The sequence below is a fragment of the Colias philodice genome, chromosome 19, assembly GCF_061535455.1.
Source record: "Colias philodice isolate Cphi_HAF_F1 chromosome 19, ilColPhil1 Martin Lab GWU primary, whole genome shotgun sequence".
Taxonomy (NCBI): domain Eukaryota; kingdom Metazoa; phylum Arthropoda; class Insecta; order Lepidoptera; family Pieridae; genus Colias; species Colias philodice.
Genome location: NC_143104.1, coordinates 10484902 through 10501735, shown reverse-complemented (window position 1 = coordinate 10501735; position 16834 = coordinate 10484902). Strand labels below are relative to the sequence as shown.

The window sequence follows — 16834 nt, the reverse complement described above, 5'->3', positions numbered from 1 at the left end:
AGCGGAAATCAATAGGTTTATAATGATGTATGACATGTTTTACTTTGATTGGAGACGACCTAGTTCCATCAGCATTCAATTATGTTATGTAATTTTTAGGTATATAAACTTGTATATAAATCATGGAACAATTGATGAACGATAATATTTAATATCTAACATAAATATAATATAATGAACATTTGTCATGTTTATTCACTCTCTGGTAGAATCCTGTATATTAGGATTAGTGTATTATTTTAAACAAAATTATGCTTGGTAAATTAATAAAAATTAAAATTTTAAATGCGAAAGTAACTCTGTCTGTCTGTTACTCAATCACGCCTTAACTACTGATTTGCATGAAATTTGGTATAGAGATATTTTGATACCCGAGAAAGGACATAGGATAGGTTTTATCCCGGAAATCCCACGGGAGCGGGAACTATGCGGGTTTTTCTTTGACTGCGCGGGCGATGCCGCGGGTGGAAAGCTAGTACCTACGAAATAAATTACGTTATGAAATGCGAGAGTAGGTGTCGTATTAAATAGAAACTGAACTCTGTAAGGTAATAGATACCTGGTTGGAATAATACTCTGTTTTTGGTGACATTTTGATTTTCAGGAAGTTTTAAATTTTAACAGTTCTAATATTTTGTTACTACAAACAGATTGCAGATATTAATCTACAAAACATTAACTAATAATTTCATTAAAATATTTAAAAACAATTTGTTGGTTTTATTCCATAACCCATTTCCCCAATATCTCTTGTTAATTTTTTTGTTCGTTGTCACTACATACAATATAAAATGTGAAGACACTACAGTAGCTTATACATAAAACGATTTATAAATCTGGGTCAATGCTAAAACTAAGATAGTAAAACTAGGATTTCAATAAAATAAAACAACATTTTCTGTACAAACATGGCATCTTGGCATACAACTTTCAATGATTTATGTTAACAAATATTTCAATATTTATGAAGATAATATGAAACACATCATAGAAACGGTCCAATTATTTTAGGAATTACAAAGTATAATGTTGAAAAACAAATGTTTTAATACTTTAGAAATGAATTTGTAATTTACAACATGAATATTAAAATAATAAGCTTCTCTTTTAATTTATTGTCTACAAAAAATCCAATATTTTTACTCCAATCAAAAACTCTCTTGCATCACATGATATCAAAAATCTCTTGTGCAATATATTCAAAGATGTTTTGGACCTTTTTATCTTATAATTCTACTTCTCCGCCTTCTTCAATCATTTCTCCAGTAGCGGGCACCATGACGGGTGCCTCGATGACCTGCTTCCGACCTTTAGCGTCCACCACCTCAATGGTTTCAGGCTCGACTTCCATTTCTGTCTCCTCTTGCATCAATCTCTGTTTAAGACCAGCTGCGGGTGATCTGGAAGACAATTTTATATTTAAAAATTTCCAATTACCTATAACATAATAATTATCTTGTTTAGTTAAGTTGGAGTACTAAAATTTTTGTGAGCTTGGTATATGTTATGATTAATGGCTTTTATGGACAACAAACATTTAAAAACTGCTAATGTAGATTTGTGTGTGCATTGCACATAAACCAATTAAAATTCTATACTTGTGATTGTGACAAATAATGTAGTGATATAATTGAAAACCTTCAAATTTCAATGGTATACATAGAGTTCGATAGAAAAATCATATGTATTTCGCTAATTAGTAATCTATTCTCTCAAAAAAATGTAACTTTTCAAAATACCTGATAAGAGATATATCCCTCTGTACTTCCCGGACATCCCTCTGCCACTCCACTTCCCTTCCTTTCCTTAATCTCTGCATTATGTAGTTGTTAGAGCGTCGCTGGCGTATCTCCTCTACCTTCTTCATTGCTTCTATGGTCTTGGTCCATAATTCTCTGTTGTACTTGAGTGGTACATGACGACGCTTTTCAAACTCAAACGATGGGTCAATAGCCAATTCCTTGCCAGCTGTCTTACGATACGCTTTGGTCCATTTGGTTTTACGCGGGTTCTTCTTCTTTTTGAATGCTGCATGGCATTTTGATCGACAAAATCTGAAAATCTAACCAAAAAGTTTGTACAAGGTTGCAATAGGAAAATAATTGAAAATGTCTAAAAATTATATTTACCTTGCAGTCATTTCTCACAAATTGTATGCCGTGTCCAGGATATATCCTGGACGAGCAGAAATAACATGTTTCAATACGCATTTTTACACGTGCTGTATTGTTGTTTTGACAGCACGTCAATAAAAGAACAAGTATGGCTGGACATTTGACTTAAAACGGTATTGTTACCAGTTATCACATTTTTCTAAAAAATAAATAAAAGATTTGCATTGTTATATTATTTGCTTTATTTTAAATAATCTAATGCATGTGTTCACTTGTATCAAATAGTGTCGTAACAATTAATTTCAATGCATGCAAAGTTAAGAAATTATCTTTGTCTGCCATCTAGTGGCGAAGTTTAGTATCTAATACATTTATATTAGTTCGTCTATTCACCAATAGATGTCGCTAGAAACATCATTTGATTGTAAAATCTAAAATTATGATCACCGATTCAGAGTCAATGAGTCGGTATGAGTAGTAAAACAAGTTGCTTAGCCGGTATATCACAAAGTGAATAGGCAATACTTTTCAGTTGACTGCCCGATTTATAGCTTTCCTAAAATACCGGTGTGTTTACTGCGTCGGTTGTATGTTAAGCGTCTAATTACTTGTAAGTACCGTCGATATTTTGTATGGCTCAAACATACCGTTACTGATGATTTTGTTGCCATATAAATATAATTGTTTACTGTACTAGAAATTGTGTTTAACATATTAATCTATTTTATTCAGTTTGCAAAATTTTGCGTAGATAATTTTATAAAGACCTACTGAAAAGTTATTGATGATGTTATCTATTATAAGTATTCCAATATTCCAATAAGATATTATGAAAATAAAATTTGATATAAATTAAGAATATTATTACATAATATTAATTTCCATATCAAGTAATTCGAGTACCTAAATTACACAACGTTAACATTAATTGGCTGTAGTCAGGTCATCTTGGGTGGTAATGAGCCGTGGATGTGATACGAATCGCAATGTCTTAATTATCCCCTCGGCTTCTCTTAAATAGATAATAGTATGGATAATAAAACGACACAGGAATCTTTATTGTGTGTTTAAGTTTGATAGTTTTTAAATAGGCGTACGTGGTATTTGATTGTCAAGGTCATGGGCGTAGCTAGCCATGGGCACAGGGTGGGGCAAAAAAAACCGGCCAAGTGCGAGTCGGAGTTGCGCACCGAGGGCTTCGAACAAACCTACTTTTTATTATGTTGTAACTCTAAAATGTATGTTTTAGCATTCATTGCTTTTAACCATGGAAATATATATAGTATGACTATATTTCCGTGCTTTTAACCAAATTTCAAGACTTTGTGTTCACGGGAAGTTCAATCAAACCCTACGTTTTGATTCCCTTGCGAATGTCGAAATTTGCGATAATTTGCAGCATAAAACGGCTGTATCTTTTGATTTTTTCACAGCTTTAAGAGACCGTAGACTTGAGTATTCGATATAAATTTCAGCTTGATACCTCCATGCAAACAGACAGGCAGACTTTGTTGTCTGTCTGTCTAAAAATACCTTTTTTTTCAAGAACGCGTGGCGTTTATCAAGCTGAAATAATAATTAATAAATCAACACAAAAGATACAGTCGCTTATGTTGCAAATTTCATCCCTATATTATAATAGTTTATCTTTCTAATACAATAATATGATTCCTTTTTATCCGAAACATGTCTATGTAAATGGAAAAATAAACCATTTCAAATCTTAGAGCATTAAAATTCTCTAAGTTTCAAATGGTAGAGACATAACTCAATAAATAAAGCATTTAACCTCGCACTTCCGATTCAATTTCATTTTTACTTTAGGTTAAGGGTCACTTATTGACCATAAAAACACAAAATGCTGAATAGATCTAGGTGGAGCTTTGCTCGCAATCTTATAGTTTTTGACCGATATCTCGAAAACTATCCACTTTAGGGCAAATACTTTTTTGTAGAAAGTAAAATTTCTCATCTTTTATATTCTGTAAACTTTTTTGTAAAACTTACTGCTTACAGTTTATGGACTATTTAATGAACCGGTTTATCGTTTTTGGCTAATAACTCGTAAAATATTGGATTAATCAATAAAATGCATGTATGTAGTTTTTAGATAACTTTATTCTCTACAACTTTTGTTTGAAATTTTTTCTTGTAAGTACCCATAGTTTTTGAGTTGTTGTACGTTCAATGTAGAATGCCGCCGCTCGGCGGGTGACATGGCAGGCCAAGTTTTTTTTGAGAACGAAGAAGAAATTTCCTTTTCTTGCATCCGAATATAAAATAACTACTCAATATTGTTTAGTTGTACGAAATATACCTATACGAAACATACATACCTTGAAATTTTCTATTTTTCGCCCGGTAATCGGTTTTTTGCCTTAAAGAGGATAGTTTTCGAGAGATCGGCCAAAAACTTTTATTTAAGATTGCGAGCGAAGCTCCACCTGGATCTGTCAGCTTTTTGTGCTTTTATGGTCAATAAGTGACCCTTAACCTAAAACAAAAGTGAAATTGGATGGGAAATTTAGTGCGAATTTGGCTAAATATAAACAGCTTTATTTAATGGGGTAACAGTATACTACACTACTTTTTCTGTCACCAAAGGTGGTTTAAATCATGCAACATAGAAGCTTTTTGTGTCGACTGACAACTTTCGAGTGAGAATTTTTTAACGGATATTAAGTTTTGTAGTCGTTACCTAGATTTTTTTTTTTTTTTTTTTTATAATAACCCTGGCAATAGGGCAGGCGACTCACTTGGTGGTAGGTGATAGACGCCGCCCATGACGATCACAGCGTTAGGAACACTGCGATCGTATTGCCGGCTTTAAGAAGGATGTTGGTTTTTCAGGAAGGTGTAGGCTCTTTGTTTGAAGGTTCCCATGTCGTACTGGTTGGGGAACACGGAAGGTGGTAATTTGTTCCACAGTAGTGTGGCTCGGGGCAAAAAGTGCCGTGAGAAACGCACGGTTGACGAACGCCATGCATCCAGGTGGTGTGGATGATATTTTTGCTTGTGTCGGGCAGTGCGGTGGTGGAATTCTGCAGGTGGTATTAAGGCAAATAGTTCCTCAGAACACTCCCCGTTGTATATGCGATAAAATACGCATAGAGTCGCAACATCGCGCCTCAAAGCCAGAGGATCCAGCCGATCGGTGAGCTCAGGTAGGTCGACAATGCGGCAGGCACGACGCTGAAGGCGGTCAAATGGAAGTAACTGATACTGGGGTGCTCCAGCCCATAGGTGAGAACAGTACTCCATGTGTGGCCGAACTTGGGCCTTGTAGAGTTAGATAATTAAGTTTTTTAGATTTGGTTAGGTACCTTCCAGGTCAGAGCCAGGGTGGGGCAAGCGCCCCACCCTGCCCCACCGTGGCTACGCCCATGGTCAAGGTCATGATCATTTTATAAGGTTACCAAAAACATTACAATAAAATTGGTGTTCATATGTTTGAAGCATACGACTGGGCTTAAATGCCGTGATCTAATGATGTTTTTTTCACCTTTTAAGGTTAACTTTGCATAGCAAACAATAGTAACACTATTTATTATATTGATTGAATAAAAGAACTTGAAGAGGATTGGAAATTTCAATTCATGAATGCCTATCGGCTATCGCAGGAAGTTATGTGTGTAATTTAACAATGGTAATAAGTTATAATCTTATATATAAAAATGAATCGCAAAATGTGTTGGTAAGCGCATAACTCGAGAACGGCTGAACCGATTTCGATAATTCTTTTTTTATTATATTCCTTGAAGTACGAGGATGGTTCTTATGCAGAGAAAACGTAAATATTATGTACCACGGGCGAAGCCGGGGCGGACCGCTAGTAAGTAATAACAATTTACAAATAAGTAAAAGTATGCTAGTTATTTTCTAACGTTTAGGTATAAGTACATTATTTTTATCACATCAAACTTGTATAAACATTGCTCTACCAACATCTGCATCAATAGTTTAAATTAAGTTATTCTTATAATTTTCAAAATTATATAATTTTACATTTACAAGTTTAAAGTATTTCAAAATCATTAGTTTTCAGAACACGTACTTACATTACCACCGAAGACATGGCGCCACCCAGGAAAGTCAAATTCTAAAATCAAAATGCATCTTTAATCTACGATAAACATTCGCCGAAAAATGTAATTGTATTTGCAGAATTCTAATACACAATTTTAAATTTCAATTTCTTTAAAGTTCTTTTTCTTTGCTTTATGAAGATAAATGCAATGAATTCTTAATTTAAAATTCATGGCGCGAACGCGGTGTCACCTCGTTTGTCACCATTGACAGGCCGACGTGTTTTTTTTAAATGCACAATGACATGAGTTTTGCGAAAAAATCTCGCGCATCGTTTAAACTGATTTGCATATTCGTTTTGTGAATGGCAAATTAATGTAACTGCATGTGAATGGTCTCAGTGCATTCTTTTAAATGCATTCATTTTTTGCGCATGAAATGCAATTTCAGTTAAAATCTGCGAAATTAAATGTCGCATTTTATAACCATGTTTTGACAAGAAACACAGCGTGATAAATAATGATGTTTAATTATTTGAAATAAATACTTAAGTTTGATGAATTTTGAAAAGAATTTAACTCAGTTATAATGTAAAAGCTTCAATGAATATTGAGTATTTTCATGTATTTTTAAACATATATTAAAGAACAATTTTTTTTTTCACAAAGAGAAAAATTGCAGCTAATCGTCTATGTATCGGCGAATACTAAGGCGAATACCAAAAGGATTTTAATGATACAAAGTTTTTATGATATCTCGTCTATACAAAGTTCCCGCGAATTTAAAACTGTCACATTGACACTTGACAGTTGCCCGCCCTTCAGCTGTCAATCTTCGCATCGAATTGCATTTATCAATCCTAGCTAAAGTTTTAAATAAAACATTTCATGATAATTATTCTTGATTTTTCAATGGGTAATGGAAATACTGTCTGATTGAGTATTTATAGTTTTGTTTGGTAGCAATGCCATCGTATCCTACCTTTGTCTTATATTAAAAAAAATAGTAGTAGTATTACACAAACACGCACACGCACAAGTTCACAAACGATCCTGAGTGTTTATATGTAAAAAAAATATCTTGTATGGTTGTACAAGTATTAATCTGGTTTTATTTTACATTTTTCAAATAGGAAATTTATAATTTAGTAATTAAACAAAGATTACCAACAGCATCATATAATATTAAGCCGTAATTTTCTAATAGAATCCAATTAAATGTCCTTTTCCTCTCAAAATCTAAACCTAAGCTATATGTATTTACAGATTGTAGTGTAACGAGCCAGCAAATTACAAGCGGAGCGCTTACCTGAGCCCTGGATTATATTCAATGAGGGCTTGTTGGCCAAGGTCTAGTTAGAGTTTAGACCTTTACCATAGACTACTAAATAGTTATGCACTTACGCTAATTCATGTTATTTAGACATGTGATATCCGACTTGAAAAAAATGGGTATAAATAGTGAGATATGTGCAGATAGTAGAATAAATTGTTGTTGTTTAATTATTTTCTTATATACTTACGTGTTGTTGTTGTAATTTTAGAAACTGATTAATAACCATAAATTGGACTAATTAGTAAGTTTTTTTATCATAAAAAAATGTGTGAATGAGAGAAATTTGTAATTAGGTACCTACTACTTATTCTTTTAATAGATTTTCTATTGTGTCTGTGATTCCGGGGCCTGATGGATTGTTGTATTATCATAATATTGTTCCAAATGTGATATCACTAAGTTCAAGTTCAAGTTATTTATTTATTTATTTATTTATAGCTGTATAATATAAGGTTGATAATGAATAAGAAAAACACGATATTCACTGAAACGTAAGGATTTATATGGTGCGATTAATACCAACTTTCAAAAGCGTTAGTAACATGAAAGAATAGAATAAAATCAATAAGTCGGTGTCGTATGTCGTCGTGGTAAGCTGTTTCACTGATATGATATGACGGATTGCACATTTTAAAACCTTTTATAAATTACACGGACGTAGACCGAGAGCTGGTATAAATTAAATTCGCTTTGACTACTTCGCTAACTGTTCAACAAGTATGAAGTGACCAACGTACGTCGTAAACGAACTGAATAAACGAAAAATTTTAATACTAACACATTATCATATATCTCAATAATCATATTTAAGAGAATATACTATACAATAAATTGTAACTAAAACATATATTTTGTACACATAGGTACATAATATTTTGGTTTGGTTTTGAATCATAGATAATCATTTAGGCCCTCTAAACTATCGTGATTAGCTCTACTAGTCCATTGTGTAGAGGGCTCATTATAGACGTATCAATTTTCCTTCCCCAGCTCTTAGACTACAGATATTAAGCCCCATTTAGCATTGTGCGAATTTGATCCCCATATCTGTCTTGTCCAATACCAGCACAATGGCCATTCGTTTGTTCCCAGTAAAATATTATTGCTTTCGTGCCATTGTATTGTGTGTTTAAAAACTTTTCGTGTTATAACACTGCGTCCGAGTTGTGTTTTATCAAACAATATTGGAGTGCTTGTCATATGTTATAGTAATGATTGATAACAGAAGAGTGGATTAGGAATTTCAGAATATTATGTTTCTTTTACAGTTAATGATTTATATATTGTATTCCTAATCTGATATTCAAAATATAGGTCGAATGTCTTGGAGAAGATTTTTTAATTTGGCTCTAGGCGAATAAAACAATAGGCGAAAATGTAATGCATAAAAAATCTTCCTATGTGTATCAGTGTAACAATCTTAGGTTAGTCAGAATACTAGTTGGATAATAGAGCTGTTTGAAAATATTGCAAGGTATATTGCATATGCACACAGTATGATTTCATATTACCTACTGCAGATTTGAATTTATATTTTTGGTTTTATGGCATTCAAATGCTTTATGTATAAATATAAATTTATAAAGAATAGAAAAAATTCGATCACGAGGCGGAATAGGTTTTTTCTATTCTTTATAAATTTATACTGCAGATTTGTCAAACGTATACTTCATCGCGATACATGCGTAGTTCAAATCTAACTGTAAAAAGATCTAACATTATTAACCAATATTATGAATTATGCTAATAACACAATGCTAACATAAACGCCATGAATGGAATAGACACACTACATTTCCGTGAAAGCCGAGCGGAGATAAGTAGTCCACATTAAGGAGCCGTAAATAATCACAAATTGCATCTTCTCAGTACCCGTTTGTAGTGGCCGTCAAAACACGAGTGCAAAGCGAAGCTAAGCTGATATGTTTCCAAGTAAGGAATAGGAATTTGTTGATATGCTAGGCTGGAATAGAGCGATTTAGTGCGGTTAGTTTGGTTGGTTTTAGGGACCGTGTTGGGAATGTGTAAAAGTGTAAAGGATGCCTAGGTCGAATGCAAAAACTAAAAAAAAAATAGAATTAGAGGACATAAGAAATTGATAAATATGGAAATTTTTCGCTTATGTCGTCTTATGTCTACCAGTCTACCAGACCATTCATAACAATAAAAATATTGAAATGAAAAAAGTACGATAATTGATATCATTTCAAACAATTTTCATAACTTATTTAAACCACCTACAAGTGCAGTTTATTCACAGATAATAACATTAAAATGATATTTTAGGATAGTTTCTACGCATGACGGTTAATCAGTTTAAATTATAGCGACCTTGGCATCGACGTGGGTAATTTATTGCATTTATAAGTAAACACTTGTAAATGATCTGCTCGGTGTTTGAGTAATTTAGTTATCGAGTGCTTGAAAAAATATTAGGGCAGTTTATATGGGTGCTATAGTTTCAGGAATATTAAGTAAAGAGAAATACTCTTTTTTTATTAAAGAGACTTCTTTAACTTTTCATTGGCTAAATCAATGCAAACAATATAATTAATGATGTGAATTTCTATATAATTAACTAGCAAACCGGGCGAACTCCGTTTCGCCACCAGAGACACCTTTTCTTTGCTACAAACCTCACAGAGCCCGAGACCTTTCCAACGAATGCAATTCCGAGGAAATCGGTTCGTGCATTCTGGAGTTATAGCGTCAGGAAGGAAAACCCGACTTATTTTTATATAGTAGATGAAGGGATATGAAGGTAAATTATTATTTATTATTATTTTTGGCTTGGACTATAATTTATTGTATTAACTATTAAGAGCTGTGTAATGATTTGTAGTTCTTTGTTGATCATTCTTGTAAAATTACAATTTTTATCTGCAAAAAGAAAGAAGTTGAAGTTGTGTTTTAAAAATCCGTTACTTTCTCTTTAAAATTAATTCCTTAAATAACTTTGTATTACCATGACACTAAAAAATTGTGTTAGTATTTTAAACATTGTATACATATACAAAATTGTGTGATCGCTTCCTTACAAGATATTATGTTAAGATGATCTGTTTTTGATTGTTTAAGATGAACTGCATTACCTGTACCAACAAAATAGATTTAATGATTACCATGACTTTGAAATTTGGCGAGAACCACTCGTATGTATGAAATCACGTGTCCACTAGCATGTCCTTCACACACATCCTAATTTGCCGACATAAGTAAATTCTACGAATATTAATAGATTTTTAGGAAAATATAGTAATGTCCTTAACACTTTTTCTCGAATCAAGTAGCTCTACAAAGCTTTTACGAATTCACATTCCATATAAAAATTATAAATACCTATAGCTCATAAATGCACAATCTATCATCCGTAGATTCGCTGTACTGTACTACTGTAGGTACTGCATTTTTGAAAGTATAAAAATTACATGTGTAATAAATGTTCATAGGGTACAATAGTAGAGTCGTATTTAAGCTTTGAGGTAAATGGTTAAAATATCATACAATTATGGGAGAATTTAAAGAATGTTCAGACAACTGTATGAAGGTCGTTGTACCTGTCAATTATTCTGTTCAAATATGCGCGAAAAATTACCGAATATCCGCAAACTCAAATACGGGGTTCAAATTTTACTTGTAGTGCAATTTTTGCATATAAATCTTTTCGCTGGTGTTAAAAACAATTCTGAAGCTACTTATTTCATTCCTTATCACCGTGTGTTAAAGTTGGATTTGCTGTGTGCTTGATATTTTTCATTTTGTAACAAATAATGATGTGTCAGAAGCGAGATTTTGCCCTCAGGAGACACCAGGCTTTTGTCTTATACTAAGATCACGATGAGTTAAAAAATCTGCAATCAGTTGTAGTGTTTATGTTCAAGGGAATTTGGCGTAAAATCCTTTGTATTTATTTGAGTGTTTGACTCTACTTTGGTGTCCTAATGTACGGTAGAATTAAATGAAATGATGAAGTTGTGTTATTTTGAAACGTACCGTTTTGTTTGTCTGGAATCATTATGCAATAAATTTTGATCGAACCTTGAATTTTGCGTACATGTTATTTATGAATAAACTTCACTGCTTATTTAACTAGGAGTCTTATTTATTAGAAAAAAAGAGTTTGATGGTGAGATTTTCTGTGTGAAATTATATAAGTAATTCAATATCAAATATCTAAGTGACATTTCAGAACAAACTTTCATTTTCTGATATTTGTCGAAAGATATATAGACTACAAGCCCGCATATGAAAAAAATATGGGTCAAATGAACCACCACGGGACATATCTAGTACGAAAGAAGAGCAAAAAATAATAAGATTCATCACTATGCCGTCACTTGTAAGCTGTCCAACTGAGTGCAGATGAGAATTCAAAAGTACAGGTAGACTCGGTAAATTTTGGTCATATATTTTTGTACGGCATTCTTAACCATCGATAGATCCATTAAAAATAATAAGAAACCGCTCAGTGCCGTACAAAAATGTGGGTCCACCAAGTCGGAATTTTTATTTAATTTCCGAGAGTTACCGGGGGTAAATTTGGTCATTTGACCATGTACGGCATCTGTGTCATACGATTGCTATACTGCTTTTAATCCATTATTCCGCAACGCCGTACAAAAGTCATGGGGACAAGGGGAAAAAATCGAGAGTTGTAATCCCCTCTCTTTCCCCACTCCAGGGGGTCATTTGACTAAGTACGGCTTCGGTTCCAAAACATTATCTAGCACTCAAAAGTACTATTAAAAGCAATGCCGTCAAAAAATAATTGTTCTTTTAAATGTATACCAATAATCATCTTAATTTCATCGAATTCTTGATATAAAGAGCTGTAAGGTCATTTGAACCTGTACGGGAACTTTTTTTTTAACATGATATTGTAAAATTCAATTGTTGTATAGTATTGCCGTTCAAAAGAAACCGTTCTAAAAAAAGTTATAGAGAAATGCAAACCCAGAAATTTTGTTAAAGTTTAAACATCGTAGATTAATGAAATATAATAGTTTTCTACACTTTATTCGTTGTTTTAAATAGTATTAACATAGATAAATTAGGAAAAAACGATGCCGTACATTTTTGTGCAGACCACATCTTTTAGGCTGATGAAAGCGACGAAAGCTACAATTTTAAGGGTGCTTTATGGCCATTTGATACAGTACGGCATTAACATATTTTTACCCAACTACGGCAAAGCAAAAGGAGGGTTATGGTTTTGACAGGTCATGTATGTATGTTCATCTATTCCCTCGTAACTTCTAAACTACTTATCAGAATTCGACAAATGACATATCATTAGAAGCGTCTGAATTGTTCACTGGATAATCAGTGACCAGCTAGCTAAAGGCTATATGGGGTTTCACAAAATCTAATGTGGCGCCCTCTAGCGGACAAAACATACAGAGTAAAAAAATAAAGTTAAGATAAATATGCCGTGTTTGGTATCATTTGAAAGCGCTTTACTTGTACATTTTGAATATGTATATATTACTAGCATTTGCTAGTGACTTTACCTGTATTCATGGGCTGATTGAATATAATTCACATCTTTTCGTTCATAGCTTTTTTATTAGTTCATCAATTTAACGGAGTCCATTCCACTTGACTCCGACTTTCCAAGGTGATAATTAACCACCTCGAGCTTCTTAATATTAATGTATATTTATATTTTATTGGAAAAATATAAAGCAAACATTTCGTTATATGGATTTTTTCTTTTTCAGATTTTTCCCCTTTGAACCAACGAAAATGTACGGCACATGAAAAAATATTATCTATGCATAAAATACTTTAAAAATAAATTTATTTCGTGTTGTGTCAAATGACCCCCTGGAGTGGGGAAAGAGAGGGGATTACAACTCTCGATTTTTTCCCCTTGTCCCCATGATTTTTGTACGGCGTTGCGGAATAATGGATTAAAAGCAGTATAGCAATCGTATGACACAGATGCCGTACATGGTCAAATGACCAAATTTACCCCCGGTAACTCTCGGAAATTAAATAAAAATTCCGACTTGGTGGACCCACATTTTTGTACGGCACTGAGCGGTTTCTTATTATTTTTAATGGATCTATCGATGGTTAAGAATGCCGTACAAAAATATATGACCAAAATTTACCGAGTCTACCTGTACTTTTGAATTCTCATCTGCACTCAGTTGGACAGCTTACAAGTGACGGCATAGTGATGAATCTTATTATTTTTTGCTCTTCTTTCGTACTAGATATGTCCCATGGTGGTTCATTTGACCCATATTTTTGTCATATGCGGGCTTGTAGTCTAATACAATACATATTATAATTTCAGTCCAATATTACCTACTTCAAATGAGTGAGACGAGGTTTTTTTTATGTATTACACCGGTTATTATGAAAAAGTCATCTTTTATATTATATGAAAGCGTTTTAAATAGACAGATAAACTTTCACGTTTTTAATAGGCAATAATATTATCTATGGATAAATACTAGTTTTCACTTATACATATAAGCAAATTGATAATTAAATTAAATTGCATTGAAATTACTTCTATTTTGTAATCGCTACCGTAATTTGTTAGAATTAATTATATGCGAGGAATAAATAAAGTTACATTATAAGAAATATCGTGAAGATGTTTGGTTGTTGTGTGATTGCATTGTGGTAGTATAGTTTCTCTTGTCTTTTTCTCTTCACATAAGAAGTTGAAAAAATACCTTAGATTAAGTAAGTTTATCAAGCGTACCCAATCAATTGTTAGAAAGAGTTCTTTAAAAAATGTAGTTCAATTAGAGAAAGACAATAAAAACCTGGTTCAAGAGTTAGACAAATATCATAGGGATCTAGAATATTATAAAATCTTGTATGATGTAGAAACAAATGAATTAAAGGAGAAGATAGACTCTTTAAGTCATATGTTAAATGATGTCAACCAAAAATATTCTGCTGCTCAAATACAAATAAACGAGCATATACAACAGGCAGATGACTTAATTAAGTTGAGTACTGAAAATATGGATCGCTTTGAGTCGCTGACCAATAAATATGTATGTCAGTGTTCAAAAAGTGACAATGAGCAAACGTCGCCCCATAAGCTTGACTGCACAGACATACATAGTGTAAAACCCGTGACAACAATTTCAACTAGTAAAACTAAACACCTTTCCGAGCAGGAAATTTTTGTGTTGTCAGATAATATTGGTCAGGGTTTTGGCGCTATGCTCAACAATTTAGGGCTTAAAGTCACTAATATTTGCACTCCTAACAGTTCATTTAATTATATAATCAAATCACTTGATCATTTCAGCTTTAATAAGAATAATATTGTAATTATACTATATGGAGATAGTTTAAATGTAAAAAATAAGGATATTGATGTAGGATTTCAAAAAATGTTGGAAATTAGTAGTAAGACTAAATGTAAATTTATGTTGTGTACATTGCCATACCTACCTGGTTTGACACAAGAACAAAATAGATTAATTCATAATATGAATTTAAAATTGTATAATGTAACAAATCATCATCGTGATGCATTTATTTACTTTGACATTAATTTGTGTATTAAATCTTTTACTTTGACAAAGAATACAGTGTATCTGCCATCTAGATATAAGCGAGAACTTGCTATGTTAATAGCATATAATATTAACCAGTCTGGTACATGTTCGGTATCAGACCCTGGATCTACTATAATTTTATGTAGTAGTAATTATATACACCAACCTAGTGTTGACAGAAAATCTAGCCCTAAGCTAGATTTAAACTAGTATATAAGACAACAGCTAAGCAGACCTTTTCTATTGTACATCAAAACATTCAAGGCTTGGCTAGCAAATTATTAGAAATAGAATTGTTTTTAAATCATAATAGTATTAAGGTTTTTTGTGTAACAGAACATTGGCTTAAACAATGTCAGTTGTTAATAAATATTGATAATTATAAATTAAAAAGTATATACTTCAGGACATATGCTATTCATGGAGGTTCTCTTATTTTTGTACATAATAGTGTAAAATGCAAAGAACGAACTGACATTGTTAGTCTTTCTGTAGAACGGACCATTGAACTGTCCTGTGTTGAACTGGAGCGTTACATTATTGTTTGCGTTTATAGACCCCCTTCCAGTGACTATAATATGTTTGAGACAGTCATGGAAGAAATATTAAAGCGTTTAAGTAGGAGTAAAAAAAAAGTTATAGTTTGTGGTGATTTTAATATTGATATACTTTTACAAACACAAACGGCAACACGAATTGTTAATTTGTTTCAGTCATTTAATCTGTATAAACTTTTTAATGAACCCACACGAATTACACCTACTTCTGCAACCTGTATTGATAATATATACTGCGACTGCATCTGTTTAGAGAAAAATATTCTCAATACACTCACTTCGGATCACTGTGGCCAGAAAGTAGTTTTTGAATGGGATTGCTTACCTGAATTTAAAAGAATTAATGTTAGGCCTATAACTAAAAAAGGCATTAATAAATTTAGAGATAATATTAATAAAAACCTGCCCGTACTGAATGATCAATCCTGTCATAATAATCCTTGTGAAATGTTTAAAAATCTTTTTAATTTAGTTCATAATGAATTTGAAAAAATATTTAAAGTTAAATCTTTAAATATTACCATGGATTTACCATTTAGTAAATGGGCGACACCTAGCATACATAGGTGTAGGATCGTTCTTTATGAGTTATATGGTATGAAGCAATATAATAAAGACCCATCTTTTCTTAGATATGTTAGAAATTACTCAAAAACTTTTAAAATTGTTTGTTTTACTGCGAAGCGTTTGTATATCAGAGATAAAATACGCGACTCGGATAATAAAGTTAAAACAGTTTGGTCTATTATTAATGGTGAAATGGGTAAAAGCAAATCAAGTAATACCATAAAACTTGTACATAATGGCATGGTTATTGACAAAAATGCTGATGTTGCGCTTGCTTTTGAAGATTTCTTTAGTAGTGTCCCTGCTAGCATTACTAATAATTTAAACTCGTCTTCAGTACTTGCAGAGACCTTTTTGAGGGACCATGTTGCGGGGTGCAGTACATTATTTCAATTGCGTCACGTAACTGCTAATGATATTGTTACAGCATTTAAGACACTTAATTTAAAAAACACTTGTGATCTTTGGGGAATGTCCGTAAATTTAGTTAATAATATAATAGAAAATATTGCAAACAATTTAGCTTTCATATTTAATAAGTGTTGTGACTATGGTACATTTCCTAATTTACTAAAGCTTAGTAAAGTTATACCTCTATTTAAGAAAGGCGATCAAGAAGACTGTAACAACTATAGACCTATCTCGATTTTACCAACATTAAGTAAGGTATTCGAAAAGTTAATATTAAACCAATTGACTA

General features: G+C 32.5%; 2 protein-coding genes across 2 annotated transcripts in view; one reads left to right on the top strand and one right to left on the bottom strand.

Moving 5' to 3' along the window:
- The window catches only part of LOC149480164 (uncharacterized), a 381320-nt gene that overhangs the window by 110449 nt on the left and 254037 nt on the right, over positions 1-16834 (top strand). The window lies entirely within an intron of this gene.
- RpL24-like (ribosomal protein L24-like) lies at positions 895-2266 on the bottom strand. Its single transcript, XM_089707443.1, has 3 exons — positions 2130-2266; positions 1740-2062; positions 895-1400 (listed from the first exon to the last, which is right to left on the bottom strand). The coding sequence occupies exons 1-3, from the start codon at positions 2208-2210 to the stop codon at positions 1226-1228; spliced, it is 579 nt and encodes a 192-aa protein (XP_089563569.1). The 5' UTR covers positions 2211-2266; the 3' UTR covers positions 895-1225.